At 31.8% G+C, this 18,152-nt stretch overlaps 1 protein-coding gene across 3 annotated transcripts; it reads right to left on the bottom strand.

The window, feature by feature from the left end:
• Nucleotides 1-3,508: 3,508 nt before the first annotated feature.
• Nucleotides 3,509-16,804, bottom strand: LOC139498539 (trace amine-associated receptor 4-like). Of its 3 annotated transcripts, none has more exons than XM_071286970.1 (2): nt 16,672-16,804; nt 3,509-4,814 (listed from the first exon to the last, which is right to left on the bottom strand). In XM_071286970.1, the coding sequence occupies exon 2, from the start codon at nt 4,808-4,810 to the stop codon at nt 3,731-3,733; it is 1,080 nt and encodes a 359-aa protein (XP_071143071.1). In that variant the 5' UTR covers nt 4,811-4,814; nt 16,672-16,804; the 3' UTR covers nt 3,509-3,730. The 3 variants fall into 3 exon arrangements, with proteins under 3 accessions (XP_071143071.1, XP_071143068.1, XP_071143069.1); XM_071286967.1 differs by lacking the exon at nt 16,672-16,804 and adding an exon at nt 16,045-16,153; XM_071286968.1 differs by lacking the exon at nt 16,672-16,804 and adding an exon at nt 15,607-15,810.
• Between the last annotated feature and the right edge of the window lie 1,348 nt (nt 16,805-18,152).

Genomic DNA, 18,152 nt, shown 5'->3' with positions numbered 1-18,152 from the left:
AATACATGCGATATAAAACAAAACAGCCTTTTTAGGTATTTGATTGGCTTTGAACTAGATCTCAGTAGCTGCGAAAACTCTAACATTTGAAGATCGTTCTCTATGTTAGTTTGGTTGTGTTTCGTTCCAATCTGGATAGTCCAGCAATAGATAAGAGCGTTTACATGTAGCGATCAAAAACAATTTGTTTAATCTGCCGTATTCCATATGCGACTGTCCCATAACAGGAATCTGTAATTCAATGGTTTTCGTTTGTTGATGTCAGTAATGGGTTTTGCTCATTGATGAAAGCCGTACGGTGATCTAAAGTATATGCCACTTAATCAAACGGGCAGTTATCTACTTGGCTTTATTGTCATATCTTCTTATTTTTATATACTAGTGGATCTTTCTTTACAAAATGTACACTTCGGGATACTCAAATTACATAAGCGATCATAAAAACATGGTAAATATTGTTCTTTAATCTGCACAATGCTCCATGAAACCTCTTTACCAATTATTCACTTTGTTTAATCAGCACAATCACAACTTGGATTTTAACTTTTATAATAAACAATTATGTATATACGAACAACTTGTTTTAGATAGAGGCAAATCATATATTGTGAAACCCACCCTGATTCAGACTAACAATTCTCTGAATTGGATATATTCAAGATGCTTGGTTTTTTGTCATCAGTAACTTTTATTACGTTTTTTATACTACAGGCGGCTTTCATTAGGAATCAAACTTTGTTTCCCTTCTAGTCGATTTGTTCTTGGTTCATACGATATAAATTTCATACAAGAGCTTCTTAATAAGGATGACAAAATCTAGCATTAATTTATCATTTATTTTTCTCCTTCCTTCCACTGTATGGCCTCTTATTTCCTCTCAATGAGTAGTTCAAAGTTCGAATACTATGTTTATATATCAAATACGTAGATTTTGACCAAATAGAGTAAAGGGAAATATGACTACATTGTATCATTGGAATTAAAGGGTGATTGGTCAGGGACAAAAACTTTGCATGAAAACAGGGAACATAATTATGAGCCTTATAAAAGTTGCTGAAAGGGTTCTGTAACGTGCAGAAAATGTGACAATCTTTTCACAGATGGCATCACAATTTGTGGATTATCTGTGATCATAAAGACAATGGAAAGTATCTGACTTTCTCTCTTGCATTAAAGAGGGGGGATAGGAGGGGTCCTGATCCCGAAATCCCGGGCTTAAAAACACGAAACCCCGAGGTCCCGAATTTAAATAAAGTAAATCCCGACGTCCCGAAATCAGAAAAAAAGAATTCCCGGATCTCGAAAGAGTCAATCCCGAAATCCCGAGCTTAAAAACACGCGATCCCGGAGTCCCGATAAAGGTCCTATCCCCCTTCATTAAAGCGATACTTTTTTTTGTTACAGATACATTTCATCATTGAAAATTCCACAATAAAAGCATGTAGGTTCAAAATATGTGTTCTCTCTAAAATGGTCCGAATAAATAATTCTTATAAGTAGATTTGTCTTGTTTTCTTTGATATCACCAACTGCCTATTTCGATATATTTGATGAAAATGATTGCATTTAAAATTCTTTTTGAAATATAGAAGTTAATGGATATATTCAGTGTTTCTTTTTGAACATGTTAGTGTGTTTATGCACAGTTCATTTGTTATTACAAAGTCATTATGACTATATCGACATAAAATTGATTCTGCGGTCAGTTTAATATTTAACATTTTAAAGTTGTGCCTGTGAGTGTTAAAACAGTCATACTAATGTATGAACATCAATGCAGTTTGCAGAATCATCATCAAACAATTGAGATAACGTTTAATTACAATGCTTAACGTGAAATAGACCGTGCATAATAAAACTGCGATTAAAAGAGAGATATTGTAAATACTGCAGGAGATATTTATCATTGGTACATCTGTTCTTCTTTACTTTCGAATTACAGGTCTCTGAACCTCAGTATGTTTGACAAAAGAGCAAATTTTTTTTTGTAAAATGTTATCTTTTTATCTACTACCGTGTTGTGTTCTATAGAAAGACAAAGTTGATAGGTACCAATAGTTCAACGTTCAACTTGACGAACTATTATCTGACCACAGAGGCTACCATTTTTGAATATATCTTTTTGTTCAAATAGCATTTTCTAAATGGTGCGTTTAGTTAGTTGTGCTGAATGTAATAATATGTAGTCACGTCAGGTCAAAGTGAAATTTACTATGCAGTTGAATTGATTCTTCGTGGTGCCCCTTTTCAAGTACTATGATATTAATAATATTAATAACTATGAAGACGCTTTGGGATATCCCTTAAAATATTGAATTAGATATAGCATCTTAACCATTTTGTCAAAAGCGTAAGTAAGAAAATATAAATGAAACAATCGTTACTATGTTTAAGGTAACTGAAATAACAATTATATAATGTCAATGAAATATTACTAACTGAAAAGGCGTATCTTAGTTTAAACATTTTTATCTATAGTGGATTGGGAAACAAGTTTTGTAACTTATATTAATCCCTTTCCACTTTGAGGGTGCAAGTGCTGCCTTGTAGCGGCATTATCCTTTTCTTTTTCGAAATCTACAAGAGTGTCTTTAACGTGCAAGAGATATGGCTCTCTCTCTTAACACGGGTCAACCATTTATTATCCCCTTCCGACGGACTATCATTGTTTCCTCAAGATCGCAGATGGTGTCAAAGGAGAGCTGAAAATTGAGTTCCTGAAATTCTTATGAAGTAACTGGAACTTTTGTATATTATGAAGTAGCTGAGTCAAACGAAATTTATGAGGTAACTGGCACAAGCGATCCTTATGAAGTAACTGACACAAGCGTATCTAAAGAAGATACGGAAACAAGCGTATTAAATGAAATTAAGTGAACCAATGTACCTAATGAACTTGAAGTGTGTCGTATGAAGTAACTGACAGTCACAAGCATATCTTAGTAATTAACTGACACAAGCGTAACTAATGAAGGTTAATGAAATGAGACAACAACATCCTGCAACAAGTACAACACAATCTATACCTAGGCGTGATAACTTCAGACGATCTGAAATGGGGCGTTCCCGTTACACAAATTGAGAACTCCACACAACACTCTCTACGATGAAACCGACACTGCCCAAATAATTGCATGAAACAAGCATATATTGGACATATTCGATTACTGTATGAATATTCATCAATAGTTTGAGATCCTTACTACACCAAGGACATACACGCACAACAACGCACCCAACAGGAACAAGCTGCGATGTTCATTAGCGGCGATTTTACCAGCATACAGGACAGTAGTGAACTGAAACTAATGGATCAATAAAAATACAAACTCTCGAAACTACACGCCGTCACAGCAGACTGGCATTCCTAAACAAGGTGCCCGGCGAGTTGGACCTGCAAGACACTGAACTCACTTAGGATAGAACAAAATGTAGCAAAAGATCTAGATAATTAAGTGACTTTAACACAACATATATGGTTGATAAATTTGTAAATAACAATAGCAGATGCTTTTAAATATCTTTCATTAGAACTGAAGGATATAAATAGTTATTATTTGCAAGAACAATTTTAGATTGAGACAGACTACCTGACAATGTCATGTGTGCCAAGACAATAGAGAGTGTCAATTAATTACATTGTCTCTCTCACTACGTTGGACTAATGATTTCATCGCCTCTCTCTGGTTCCTAAAGATGCTCTATAATTGTACTTGGCTCTACAACGTGTTTATCCAGATGTAGATAGAGTTTCAGTTCCAGATCCAAACCTTCTATAAATTCTCTTTACTGCAAATCTGAACTTCCTGTCTCTAATACCATAAATAAGCGGATTTACGACACTATTGACAAAATAAGACCAGATAAAAGTATAATACAACTGCGACCCTAACAAACTTAAATTGCAATCAAAGTTCGGAACAAGAAATATCAGCGTAGCAAGGAGATGATGGGGTAAAGCACTTAGTACATAAGTAATTGTTACTGCACACAGTGTTATTGTTGATTTTCGCGCACTATTCCCAGCAGCCTTTGCTACTTCCTCTTCCGATTTGAGTGTATTTCGCCGTTGAGTGTCTCTAAATTTGTTGTTTATACGAATGTGTCTACCTATATGAATATAGATAACGACTAGTGTACCAGATACAATGAAGTAAAATAAAATTAGCGTGGCATTGTATAATCCTTGAAAATTTATTTTATAGCTTTTGAAGTTGTCAGACGTGAAGCATCTTTGGCCAGTTATTCCTGGAATTCCGCTCTGCACGGTACTAAGACCCCACAAGATTGGTGCAGGCCATGTTAATAGTGCTCCAACAACTAAACTTCCTACACATAAAAGTTTAACCTGCCCAGTCCCAAATTGATCTCTAAACGGATGGCATATTTTTCGAAATCTGTCAATTGCTATCGCAACTAACGATAACGTTGACGATATTGAAACAAAATAAAGAATAGTTCTAAATACTTTACAGAATATATCTGATGGGAAAGTTAATGGAAAAAATAAGTACACTATTACTAGAGGCGCCACAATCGTGCAATTTATGACATCCAATATGGCAAGAAATAGAACAAATATTCTGTAATTTGATTTCTTATATTGCCTAGAATAAATATATAGCACATGCACGTTGCCAAGGAGTCCAAATACTGAGAAACACACAAGTATTGCTATTCCACCATAATTACGTCGTACAAGTTGTTCATTAAGTAAATCCAATGTGACATTAACTCCCGCCAATTCACCCTTAATCCAAGCATGGCAAGCTTTCGGTGCAGTTGTATTTGATGTTGTGAAGTTAGCCATTTCTCTGAAAAAATAACAGTAAAGATTTAAATAGTAGTCATACCTTTTAGCCTTTTTGATTGGTTCCTAAATGATGCTTTTTCAAATCTCTTTCGATTTAAAGATTCACATCATTAATAATTCCAACTTCATGAAAACTAAAGAAGCAAGTTCAATATATACAATGTATGCCACAATCCTTATTTAAAATAATTAAGGAGAAACATACAGAGCCAGTATAGCACCTGCAATATTATATGTCCTGTTCAATGTCTACGAAATGGGCTTGAATTGAATAAAAGAAGATATCGGCTAAAGTTCAGTTAAAATAGCAACCTGAATACTGCGCAATAATGCAACTAAAATGTATTGTGCAATTGAAATAAACAAAAGCGTTACTTCTTTAAAGGAAGATACATGGTATACCGCCATCTTGGATTGTACAATCACAGTAAAAAATCGGTCTAGTTACTTGCCTAAATCTGCAAATTTGGAGACAGATTTGCAATTTAAAGGTTAGACTGTTTGATAATATAAAGAAAACTTGGCCATTTATTGTGTAATTCAAAATATTTAAACAAATATTATTTTTTTTTGCTTTTAGAATCATTTTTGCAAATGGACCATTTAAGGGAAGATAACTCTTTTAGTAAAAAAAATATACTAGGGAATTTTTTTATTTTTACTTGTAGCAAGAAAACTAATTCGGTGACACCATTTTTTCTTTTTATTATCTTAAAAAAATTATTACAAAAACTATCTTTTCACAATTTATTTCAAAATTCTGTCTCATAGATTTTTTTTATGCACACAAATGTGTTTTTCCATGAACAATCTAAACAAATTTAGCCAATTTTCAACGACTCATAGCTTGAAAAATAGCACGGTGACCCATACTTTTTATTATATTTTTGAAAAGAGCATAGTTAAATCTTCATTTTGGCTAAGTATAAGAAAATTCTGTCTCAAAAAATATTTACTTATGATCTACCTTAAAATTCTTTTTAACATTTTAGATGGATAAAAAAAAATGGGTGCATGTACGAGTACATGTAACGTAATGTTGTAGTCAAAAGCATGCAGACATTATTTAAATGCGAACATGAGAATCAAACCTTTGAAAATTATATTTTTCCTGCTTCAGAATAGCAACAGATCAGTATCATTATTTTGTCTTTTATGTAACTCATTAGACAAAATGTACATTCACACAAGCCATCTTTGACTTTCGGCTCGTTATTTTTTTTTAAAGAAACGTTTGATTTCAAAGCAAATCTTATGTAAATATACACTTGTAAGATGCAGAGAAAGAGAGAGAGATAGTTCATAACATTCTCTTTGCGAATATAAAACTTTGCATATTCATCCAGACAATTCGAAGAAGAAATGGAGGATTTTTGTCGTCGTGATTGTCTGTCATCAAGTTTTTCACACATTGTGTTGTCATAAACTTTAACTTTCATGAATTGTTCGTTTTTCTTTGTTTTTTAAACTTCTTTTTGCGAAATAATAGCAATTCTGTGGTTTGTCGTTTCTACAATATCCTTTGGATATTCTCATTATCTTTTTCGTGTATTATCTGAAAAAATAAATTTGATCAAAATCAAATGTTGCTGCTCCACATATAATCCTGTGTAAGTTATGAATAAAAGATAAGACTAGCCTTCTTGAATGTCTCGGTATGGTGATGTGTCTTCGTATGGCCTGTTCTATTGAGAGCTATAACGTTTGAAAAAACCAACCCGGGATAAGTGTACAGGCATACGAGTACAAAGCTACTAGGTGCAAAACGTTACAGTAGATGTCCTGTATTAGCTCGATTGATCATGCTGTGCCCTCTATCAGTCAGTGACCTCTGATAAAGCTATCGATAGTGAGTATAGGAATATTACGGCTGGATTTCAAAAAAGAATATGTGGTATGATTACCAATGAGACAACTCTCCACAAATGACACCGAAATTAACAGCTATGGGTCACCGTACGGCATTCAACTATGAGCAAAGCCCATACCGCATATAAATAGTCAGCTATATAAGGCCCCAAAATGACAATGTAAAACAATTTAAACGAGAAAACTAACGGCTTAGTTTAATTCGCAATTCGAAACGTTTAACGTCCTAACGTCAATTCTAATTCGAATTGGAATCCGCGTCAAATTCGCTTTAATACTACATCCTAACGACGTTAACTTTTAATTCGGATTAAAAAAGAAAAGTGTGTGAACGCGATTAGCGAATTCAATTCGAATTAAAGGTACGTGTGAACGAGGCATAAAATCATTGAATTACAGGTTCCTTACTTGGGACAAGCACATACATAAAGAATGTGGCGGAGTTAAACATGTTAGAGGGATCCCAACCCTCCCCTAACCCGGGACAGTGTTGTTACAGTACAACATAAGAACAAACTATAAAAATCAGTAAGTAGGGTTAGATTTGAATATGCATGTACACATAGTATATCGCAACTGGACGTAAATGACCACCAATCGTTAACTCACAACCAACGACATAGTTGTGTGCAGCAGCTCATCTTCGAACCCAAAAGCTTTTTTTGAGATGGGAAGATATGCAACTTAATTTCTTTATACTCTCTGTTATTACAGCACTAATCGTTAGTATTTATTATGACTGCTGATATCTTTGCGAAGGCTAGACTGACTAGAAAGTTTATTTATTTAGTCAAATTGTTTATGTTCAGGTAGCAGATCAATCAAATAATGCAATATGCAGTATGAATCTAGGCAAAAAAGCATAAGTTTCTTTTGAGAGAATAAGCAAACATTTAAGTCATTTCGATTTCAATTGCTAAAGCAGGGTATATATATACAATTGCAAACACAATTGAAGACAAAAGTTTGCCCGAACATTCTTTAGACGAAAAAATCCAAAAACAAAAATCAAATTACAAATACTCTTTTGTCATAAATTAAAAAAAAGAAGAGATATACACATCACCTTTCACCACAACAAAGAAAAACATTCAGTAAACAATATGTTAAAATATGATTTAATCAGTGGTAAAGGGTTTACAAATATTGACAAGACAACATCTGCACGTTATAATTAGTTAATCTACATTGTAAATAGTGTTTCTAGTTCGATCTATACTAAACTATTACCGGGTTATATCGTGTTGCATGTCTAGCCCTTGTGAATAATCATTTCACCCGAACAAGTAGATCAAATAGGCATGAAATCAATTTATTATTTTTTGACTAAATATGTTCTAAATTATACCTATTCATTCAATTGTTTGCTTGACAATGAAATCAATAGTGTATGTTTGTTTATATATATACGGTCATTAAAACGACCCTGTTTCAACGCCCAAGAATAGTCTACTAATTGTTTTTTTATTCGAAGATACAGCATGTAAAAAGCAAATTTGTAGCCCTCCATCTTTTCCCTTGATATAATTTTATAATCAACTATTTTTATTATAAGCTGGATGCATATAGATGGACAGTAATATATTTTGACTGTCAGTTTAATTCTATTCAGATTGTCTGTGACTTGAAACACAATTTTATATAATACGTCTAGCAAAATTCGCCCTTTTTATCAGCGATATGCACATTAATGAAATGTAAGCTTCTCATACTAGATGACCGTTAGTTCCAAAACGTGAGAAGTATTTTATCTTTTCTCTTGTTATAAAAAGAGAAATTTGTTTTCATTCAAAACGAAGAGCGTCATTATCTCAAAATTTCCAGGTACATGTACATGTTTAGTTTGTTTTATTATTATCAATTTGGACTGAATTATAATTCATTGCATCTATTTTTCTGTCATCAAATTGATATCTTATCGCTGCTTTTGAATTGTAATATGAAACCCTGTACTATTTTTATTTTTTATAGTTTAATTGACAAATCCGAATTTTTTTGCTGATAAATGACAACACTTCTATGTAAATGCATTTACAATGTAGCTATCCGACAAACTTGGCTGTTGTTTTATTGGCTTCCATAAAACTCAAAATAGAGTTATTTGCCAATGTTTTACGAGAAATGTAATTAATTAACCGAAATGTTTGGAGCATTTTTTGTTGTTGCAAATATCTGGTTAAATTTAATGATGGTAACCATCAGATATTATACTTTATTGAAAAGCACTTTACGCCCATATGGGCCAATGGCTTAAAACATGATACATAATATACAGTTTACTTATACAAAACAATGAAAATTAACAATGCAGACACTTTGATTATAAACAGTAGGTGCCGTTTCAATGACGTATAGCATACCCCACACGTACACATTTTATTTTTAATTTCGTTGACCGCTTTCATATCAAAATAAGAATATGTGGTTAAAACAATGTGGTTAAAACAATGATTACTAAGACAACTCTCCACAAGTGACCAAATGACATAGAAATTAACAAATATAGGTAATCTTTAACAATGAATTAAACCAATACAGCATAGTCAGCTATAAAAGGCCATAAAATTACAAATATAAAACAATTCAAACCAGAAAACTACCACCAGATATATTTACAAAATGATGAACGAAAACAACAACAAACTAAAAACCCTGAATTACAGCTGGATCATGGAACAGACACATACATGTACGCAGAATGTGGCGGGCTTAACTATATATTTCGATAGCTCCAACCCTCCCCATAAACTTGAACAGTGGTGTAACACAAACTATAAAAATAAGTTAAAATGGGCTTAACTCATTAAATCGATACAATATAATATCAAGTTGAAAGATGTGTTTAAAATTTAGAAGTTCAATACATGTTATTTAAAAATTAATGAAGTTTTAGTGAAAACACTACAAACTAAAGTATTTGGTAAAGCAGAACAATTACGTACAATTAGACACGCTAATGGGTCTATAAAATCGAAACACAATGTCATTTTAATCCATTGTGCCAATTGCTGATGTTCTAAGCTGATGTTCTTGGCTTATTTAAAGTTCACGAACTCCAAAATCTGTAGTTAACACATTTTACAATTAGTCTAAATAAATAAAACGACATTTTGAGTTTTAAAAATCATTTCTGTTGTATTTTAGAACAATACACCTGCTATGGAAGTTGAGGTTGTTTTGTGACCAGTCATTTTATTCAGACTTTTTTCAGGTTTGAACAAATTTCAATTGAACAAATAAAAATTTAAAGGTATATATCATTTACTATGTTTTCTATTAAGGTTTTTACACCTAGTAAGTAATTAAATGACAATTCTCAAATCTGATTTGCTTTGAATAAAGAGATACATTGTATTTTGTTTTTTTTTTGGGGGGGGGGGGGCGGGGGGGGGGGGGGGGGGAGATATCGGAGTATGGTTCTACAAGATTTCTATAGTATGTCAATATATATACTGTTTTTCTGTAGAGATCTGCACATATAAGTATTTTACCTAGTACTAATAAAAATACCGAGACGTGTTATTAGTGCCAATGTACGCAACTATGCATAAACAAAGAACCTTTAACAATGAGCATAATCTTTATCGTATCACCTGATATAGGCCCACCAATCATTCAAATGACAAAACCGAAAGAGTAATTTAACCAATAACAATCAAACATAAACACGTATATGACAGAAGCAACCCTTAATGTCTATATAGTGAAATGACAATTACATTTTTCTCATCTTTGGTATTTCTGTTCTTGTTATTTAAGGAGATTTATTCATGAATAGAGACACGAGATAAAACGTCATGTCTGCAATAAAGCACGAAGAGGAACATAAAAAATCATTTTGACAACATCATTTGTTTTTTTGTGTAGAATTACAACAAATAGTTTTCACGACTGTCATAAGCTTCATCTCGTAGACAGTAATACAGTGTCAGGATTTCCTGATCTGCTCCTGTTTCTGATAAAATAAAAACTTTTACTGGAATCATTACTGTGTCCTAAATAGAGTTGTGTCTTTCCAATAATTGAGTGATCTTTGTAAGCGAAATTTAATGACTGAGTGAATCTGGTGACAACTATATATTGATGAATTTTAGAGAGAAACTCTTAGTTGAAGCAATACTTGCTTTGTAAGTTCCGTAAATGGATATCCTTTCTTAAGTGTTGTATGTTAATTGGACATGCTTTGATACTATATATGCCCTTGAATTTTTACTAGATAACATTTTTGTTCGCTTTGGGGATTCCGTATATCGTCAGATTATCGGAATTCCAATGGGGACTAACTGTGCACCACTTATTGCGGACCTCTTTTTGTATTGTTATGAGTTACAATTTATGACAAAAATAAGCAAAGACCCATTAAAACAACATCTGATAAACAAATTTAATAATACTTTTAGATATTTGGATGATATTTTGGCTCTCAATAATGACGACTTCAGTATGTATATTAATGAAATTTATCCTGCTGAACTTACTTTAAATAAAGCTAATACTATCAATGACCACTGCCCTTTCCTCGATCTTAATATCTATATCACTAACGGAAAGCTGAATACTAAAATTTATGATAAAAGGGATGATTTTTCATTTCCTATCGTTAATTATCCGTTTTTAGATGGTGACGTTCCCTTGTCACCATCTTACGGTGTTTATATATCTCAACTTGTACGATTCGCTCGTGTATATAACAATGTTTTAGATTTTAACGAGAGAAATTTATGTATTACTGAAAAATTATTACACCAGGGTTTTCGATATCACAAACTAGTCAAAACATTTACTAAATTTTATCATCGGTATAAAGACATCATTCGTAAATATAGCTCAACATGCAGACTTCTTATACGTTCAGGTATTTCACATCCAATTTTTTATGGAAATATTCTTTATAAAGCACAAAGGTGTCAGTATTCACCTCAGAAACTTAAAAAACCTTTGAATAGACTTATTAAGAAGGGATATAATTACGATACTGTTGTCAAGTCATTAAAAATTGCATATTTTGGCGTTAATATTGAGTCACTGATAAGGTCTTTGCGTCGGAACTAAACACATTTATTCTAAAAACAGTTGTTGGCATGACACAGGTTATGTTCTTCTCATATATGTTATGATGGTATGATACTAAACCCCTAACGGGAAGGATTGTGCCTGATGTACATATGATGAAATCATAATCTTTCAGTCAGTTTAATTGAAGTCTGGAGCTGGCATGTCAGTTAACTGCTAGTAGTCTGTTGTTATTTATGTATTATTGTCATTTTGTTTATTTTCTTTGGGTACATCTTCTGACATCAGACTCGGACTTCTCTTGAACTGAATTTTAATGTGCGTATTGTTATGCGTTTACTTTTCTACATTGGTTAGAGGTATAGGGGGAGGGTTGAGATCTCACAAACATGTTTAACCCCGCCGCATTTTTGCGCCTGTCCCAAGTCAGGAGCCTCTGGCCTTTGTTAGTCTTGTATTATTTTAATTTTAGTTTCTTGTGTACAATTTGGAAATTAGTATGGCGTTCATTATCACTGAACTAGTATATATATTTGTTTAGGGGCCAGCTGAAGGACGCCTCCGGGTGCGGGAATTTCGCGCTACATTGAAGACCTGTTGGTGACCTTCTGCTGTTGTTTTTTATTTGGTCGGGTTGTTGTCTCTTTGACACATTCCCCATTTCCATTCTCAATTTTATTTCCCTTGACAGGAAATAAAATGTACTTTTCAATGACGATAATGACCTCATCATAGATGCCAGGATTTTAATTTTGTATTTGCGCCAGACGGGGCAGCGTAAAGAGCAAATTTAACAAATTGAATGCGTAATTTGTAATTTCAAAGCTGTTTTTTTCTTCAAATATTTTAATGGCATTTAATCTTTTGTTTAATAAAAACTTTTGATATCGGTAGATATTCTCCCTTTATATTGGGTAAAAAGCCTACATATCTCACTTTATGTATCATGCTTTCCATAGACTTTGGCTCATTTAGTCCAGTTCAGAACCAGTCTATAATTGACGAAGGGCTAAATTGTTAAAAGGCCTTTAGAACAGAGGTGACATCGGTAATTGTTAAATAGATTCTTACGCTTGTTGATATTTTTCTTGTTTTTAGTAGATAGTTATTTAAAAAAAATATTCTGTAAAACTATAGAGGACTGCGTCTTACTATTGAGTAAGTATACCGTTAACGAACGATCGATGTTAATGTCACCAAACAGCGTATACTGTTTTACCTCTTAACGTTATACACTCCGCACCAACACTATTGAATATAGGTACATCAAAGCAAATAAACAACGATAGCAAGTCTGTATATATTATTCTAGTCCACGTATAGTTAAGAACTACTCGCCATACAATTCATTCGGCTCAATTTACTTGAATTACCCTATTAAAAAAATTGTTTATTTCGAAATACTGATGATTTGAAGACAGAGAGAGGAAGTCACTTAAAGATCAGAATCAGCACTAAACAGTAGAAACTTTCATTGTCAGCAAAACGTAGAGTATAATAAATAAAAATAAGTCGAATCTGACTTTACCTGGCTTCAAATGTCTTTTTTTTTCACCGATTCGGGAGTAAATTTATCCGATGATGATGGTACACAGTGTTAAAATGCTTTTAATCATACTTAATGACAAAATTGTAACCTCATAGTATGATTAAAAATTAACAAAAAACGTGGGGAATATTGTTTGTATATAACGCCGTAAAATCTAAAATACGTAAAAACTATTTTGGCTACTGATTTTTTAACATACCGGATTTTAAATTGAAAAAGAAATCTTTAAATATTGATTCCATCCGTTTCAGTATCCTAGAAAAATATTTTTTCACTCAGTAAACAATATGACACAAATCTGGTAAGACAAGATAAGATCAGATAATCTGAATTTCCCACTCATAAAGTCCATGTATTTAACATGTAGAATTTGAAACAAAATCTAGTAAGCGAACATTCTACATTTTGTCTTTATTTATTGTTGCTTCGTAACGGGGATGGAAAGCGGAAGTATAATGCATATATCAACCAGTAAACCCCGTCATTCTTAAGCCAATACTCAGACATTTTTGGTATTTTGTTCTCTCATTGTTGAGTAGTTTTTTTCTCTACACAAATTCTTTCAGACTACACTATGGCATCATTTACCATTAACTAAGATGTTTAGTTTAACTTCCTGTATTATTCACGTTTTTTTTTTAAAATGCGTGCATTTTGACATTTTTTTTTTATTTTAATATGCCGAAATTTTAAGATCGAGTTATTTCCCTTTGTAATCCTGGGTCGAAGGGTATACTGATTAATTTTCATATTCGACTAACCCAAATTAATATAACATGTGGTACAAGCTAATCTGATAAGATATTCCAACTAGATCAAGGCTTAAAAAACGAAAGTCAAAGATTTGAACGTCATAAAAGGTTAAAAACTTCAACATCTTGCATGGTAGCAAAGGTAAGCCATTTGCAATCTTACACAAACTTCGTCAACCAAAATCGAAAACGAATTTTATTAACAATAGTGTAAGTCATTAGACTCTGAAAATTCCTAAATCAATTCGCTACATATAAAAAGTTGCGTTGGATTTGTAATTTAAATTTAGATTGATGGATATATGATTGAATCAAGTCCAGCGTAGTAATTCCTATTTTTTTCTTTGTTCAACATTTTATATAACAAGCGTCAAGTGACAATGTTATTGTGCAAAATCTGGATCTTTTCCAGGTTTGTGATTATCAAGAAAGAGATGTATTGTTTTAGATAATTCATTTTTGACCTTAATCACGTTTGTTAGGTAACAGCTATGCAGATGCAGTGATTGAATTAAAAATTATCGTTAAAACATGTACAATGAGGTCAGTTGTTTTAAAAGTCAAATTATTTTAAATATTATCTCATGTACATCTATCAAAATTATGTTAAACTTTAGTTCCAAATTTAACTGTTAAAATCTAATTTAACGATTAACGCTGGGAATTTTGCAATAATTGCATTTCTCAAAGTCAATGCAAGAATTCATGTAGTATCGTAATAAACAAATCCTTGGTCAAAGAAATAGAGTAGCAACAAATTAAACCAGAATTGATTGTTGGTTGCTTAACAATTAGCAAATATTTCAAAAGAATTATAGTTTGTACTTAAGCTGATGAAATCGTTTAACTTTTATGAATAACTGTTATTTTGGGAAGATCGTTACTCAAGTTATTAAAATATAAGATATGAACCAAAAACACTTAAAGCATTTAAGCTTAAAATTTATATTAAAAAGAATTGTTGAGTTGTCATATAAATAGTACACATTATTTTATATTCGATTGGTTGATGCTGTGCGCTTATTATTGGTGCGCTACTGTTGTTTGAGTGGTATAGTGCTTTTCTTGTTTAAGAAGTTAAATATATCTAAATAAATGTAAACGAAAATAGAACGTACAATATTTAAATAGAACCAGTTAATTAAAATATGTTTGAGTGAAATTCAAAGCGTACTATCAAATTATTTCATTTGTGAAAAAATATAGCTCGGCATTTAGGATGTCAAACTTTATAATTATGAACTTAAATATGAAATGCAAATGAATTATTTAATATAGTTCTCTTTTCATAGATAAATAAGGAAAAGGAGTCAAATAATTAAACTATATGTATAATTAAAATATTATTTGATTTTGTGTAAAGTCAAATTATTTTAACTAAATGCATATGGTCTGCGGTCAATTCGCTATGGTTTACCAATAAAACACAAGTTGATATAAGTGAACAAAAGGATGTCAATAAAAAAAGTAAATAATGCATAAAAGCACCATTGAATCCTAGATATTTTTTTAAGTGCATTATATTATTATGTGATGATTTACCTGAATAAATATTCTTTAAACTAAGTATATGATAGTAACAAACAATGAAAATGATGTAAAAACCTTACCAGCATTGAAACATATGTCCGTACGATTAGACTAATCAAGTACATTCTAATCAGTGATATTGTAAAACTTTACAAACTTTTATATAGAACGTTGCAATCACATGGTATTAAACACATTACTAACTCTGATGATCGAATGCCAATAGTACACACGGGTAATAGTGATAGTAATCGAACATTACCGATAATCAAATACGTAAGGGATATCTAACATTTATTTTAACAGCAGCGTCATATTAACACAGTCACTTTTGTACAATCATGTACACCGGTGAACACAGTTTGTCTAATAACTATACGCTGTACCGTAAAACGCAGGCTTAAAAAGTTTGCGGAAGATGTGTTTAAAAGAATTTTTTCTCCTTAGAGACTCGAGTTTCTGTTTTAAACATTTAAATAAGCAAAACGTTGACTTGAAAATATTTTTTATAAACTTACATTTTATACATTGCTATCCAAGAACTCCGGCTTCCAAATGATAAGTATACAGACGACAAATATCACTTTCCAAGAAAGTTATAATATATGTGTAGGAGAAACACTCTACGGAGCTTATATGTTGTATCGTTAATGCATACCTGACTTTTATACTTATACTTATATTGTCCTTATTTCATCATCCATACAAAAACAATTGTAAGTTACGGAAAAAATGCCCCAAAAAGTTATGAATTTTCCAGGTATTTGTAATTGATATAAACTTTTAGATCTAGATCACCAAAAAAATTCAAATGTATACTTACTAATTATGACCATGTCGTTTCAGAAAACAATCCCAGAATTCCGCTTAAAAAATTGTAAGTATACAGGAGACAAATGACACTTCTACGAAATTCATTATACATTTTTTAAGTATGTCGTTTAAAAGCTTATCAGAGCTTTAACTGCCTAACATTGAATATATCTTTTGTGCTTATGCTTATACTGTTCGTATTTCATGAATCACAAGAATATTGTTTGTTACAGAAAATATGTCAAAAATAAACTGAATTTTCCAAATATTTTGTAATTGAGAAACACTTTTAGATCTAGATCACAAAAAAACACATGCAAATGTATACTTACTAGTTATTACCATGTCGTTCCATATCACGAGTTTATTAAACAATCCCGCTACAAAAATGATAAGTATTTAGGCGATAAATCTCACTTTCCAAGAAATTTATTTACAAAAATATTAAATATAAAATGTGTCGCTTAAAATCTTATGTTGTATTGTTCATTTATACCTGACTTTGAATAGATCTTTTTTCTGGTAATGCTAACATTGTCATTATTCATCAGACATATAAAAATAACCGAATGTTACAGAAAATATGCTAAAACTAATTTTGAATTTTCCAAGTATTTTTTAATTGAGAAACACTTTTAGTAATAGATCCTAAAAACATTGAAATGTATACCTTTTTACTTATGACCATGTCGTTGCATACCAGTAGTTTATTAACCAATGCATTTTGAAATATACAAATTAGTTAAGACCGTGTCTATTCATATCAGTAGCTTATTAATCTATGCATTGATTTGCAGTATGTTATATTGTATAATAAAAGTGTCTCAAAGTATGCAAAGGAACGATAAGGTTCAAATGCTTATGAAGTGTATTGTGTCCCTGTTAGTTTGTATGTCGTTTTAAAGACCTGACCACAATACGAAGAGGATCAACACAACAAAAGAACGTCATTTTGTATTATCTCATAACAAGCGTATGACCGACTGCAAATGATTATATCTTCAAGTTATAAAAAATAGGATGTTGTATTATAATTGTCAATACAACACCAGGAAGATCTAACTAGTGTCCCATATCAGTTGGTGATTATTATCTTGCATATACAATGATTCAAGACAGTGAATTCAACTTAAATAGCATTGAAATGGGGAAACATTTTTTCAACCAGGTTGTGTATTGTAGATTTACAATGACAAATATTTCCATGTTGAACATTAGTGATTCAGTGACATACACTGTTCATTCTATTTGAGATATAACTTACATTAAAAATAAATTGGAATATAACCTCACCCAAAATCGAATAACAGAAAAAAAACATTCGCAGGAATTGTTTTTATACAAGTGAGAATTGAAAATGTAATTGTATAGGTTGAAACTATATCAAAATGGAATTAATAATGTATTTGTTTGTGAAAATTTACAACAAAGTTTATAATGAAGTGGATCAAAAATAAAACTAATGCGACTGCTGGGCTATTCAAAATGAAATATTAACATATTTCGTTTCATATTATACATTTTTAAACACATTTTTAAATGATTTAGCTAATAAATTTTAGAATGGAAATGGGGAACATGTCAAAGAGACAATAACCCTACCAAAGAGCAGACAACAGCCGAAGGCTACCAATGGGGTTTCAATGCAGCGAGAAACTCCCGCACCCGGAAGCATTCTTCAGTATTTATACCAATGGATTTTACTATCCATTTAGACTGAGACAGTGCATTCTCCACCAAACAATTTAAGACTTAATAAGACTGAATAATTTCTGTACGTCGGAAGAGCTTTTCTTGATAGTATAAAGGCATT

Source organism: Mytilus edulis, chromosome 12 (genome assembly GCF_963676685.1).
Source record: "Mytilus edulis chromosome 12, xbMytEdul2.2, whole genome shotgun sequence".
Lineage (NCBI taxonomy): Eukaryota > Metazoa > Mollusca > Bivalvia > Mytilida > Mytilidae > Mytilus > Mytilus edulis.
The sequence above is the reverse complement of the archived record's forward strand: the minus strand, read 5'-3'. Positions and strand labels throughout refer to the sequence as shown.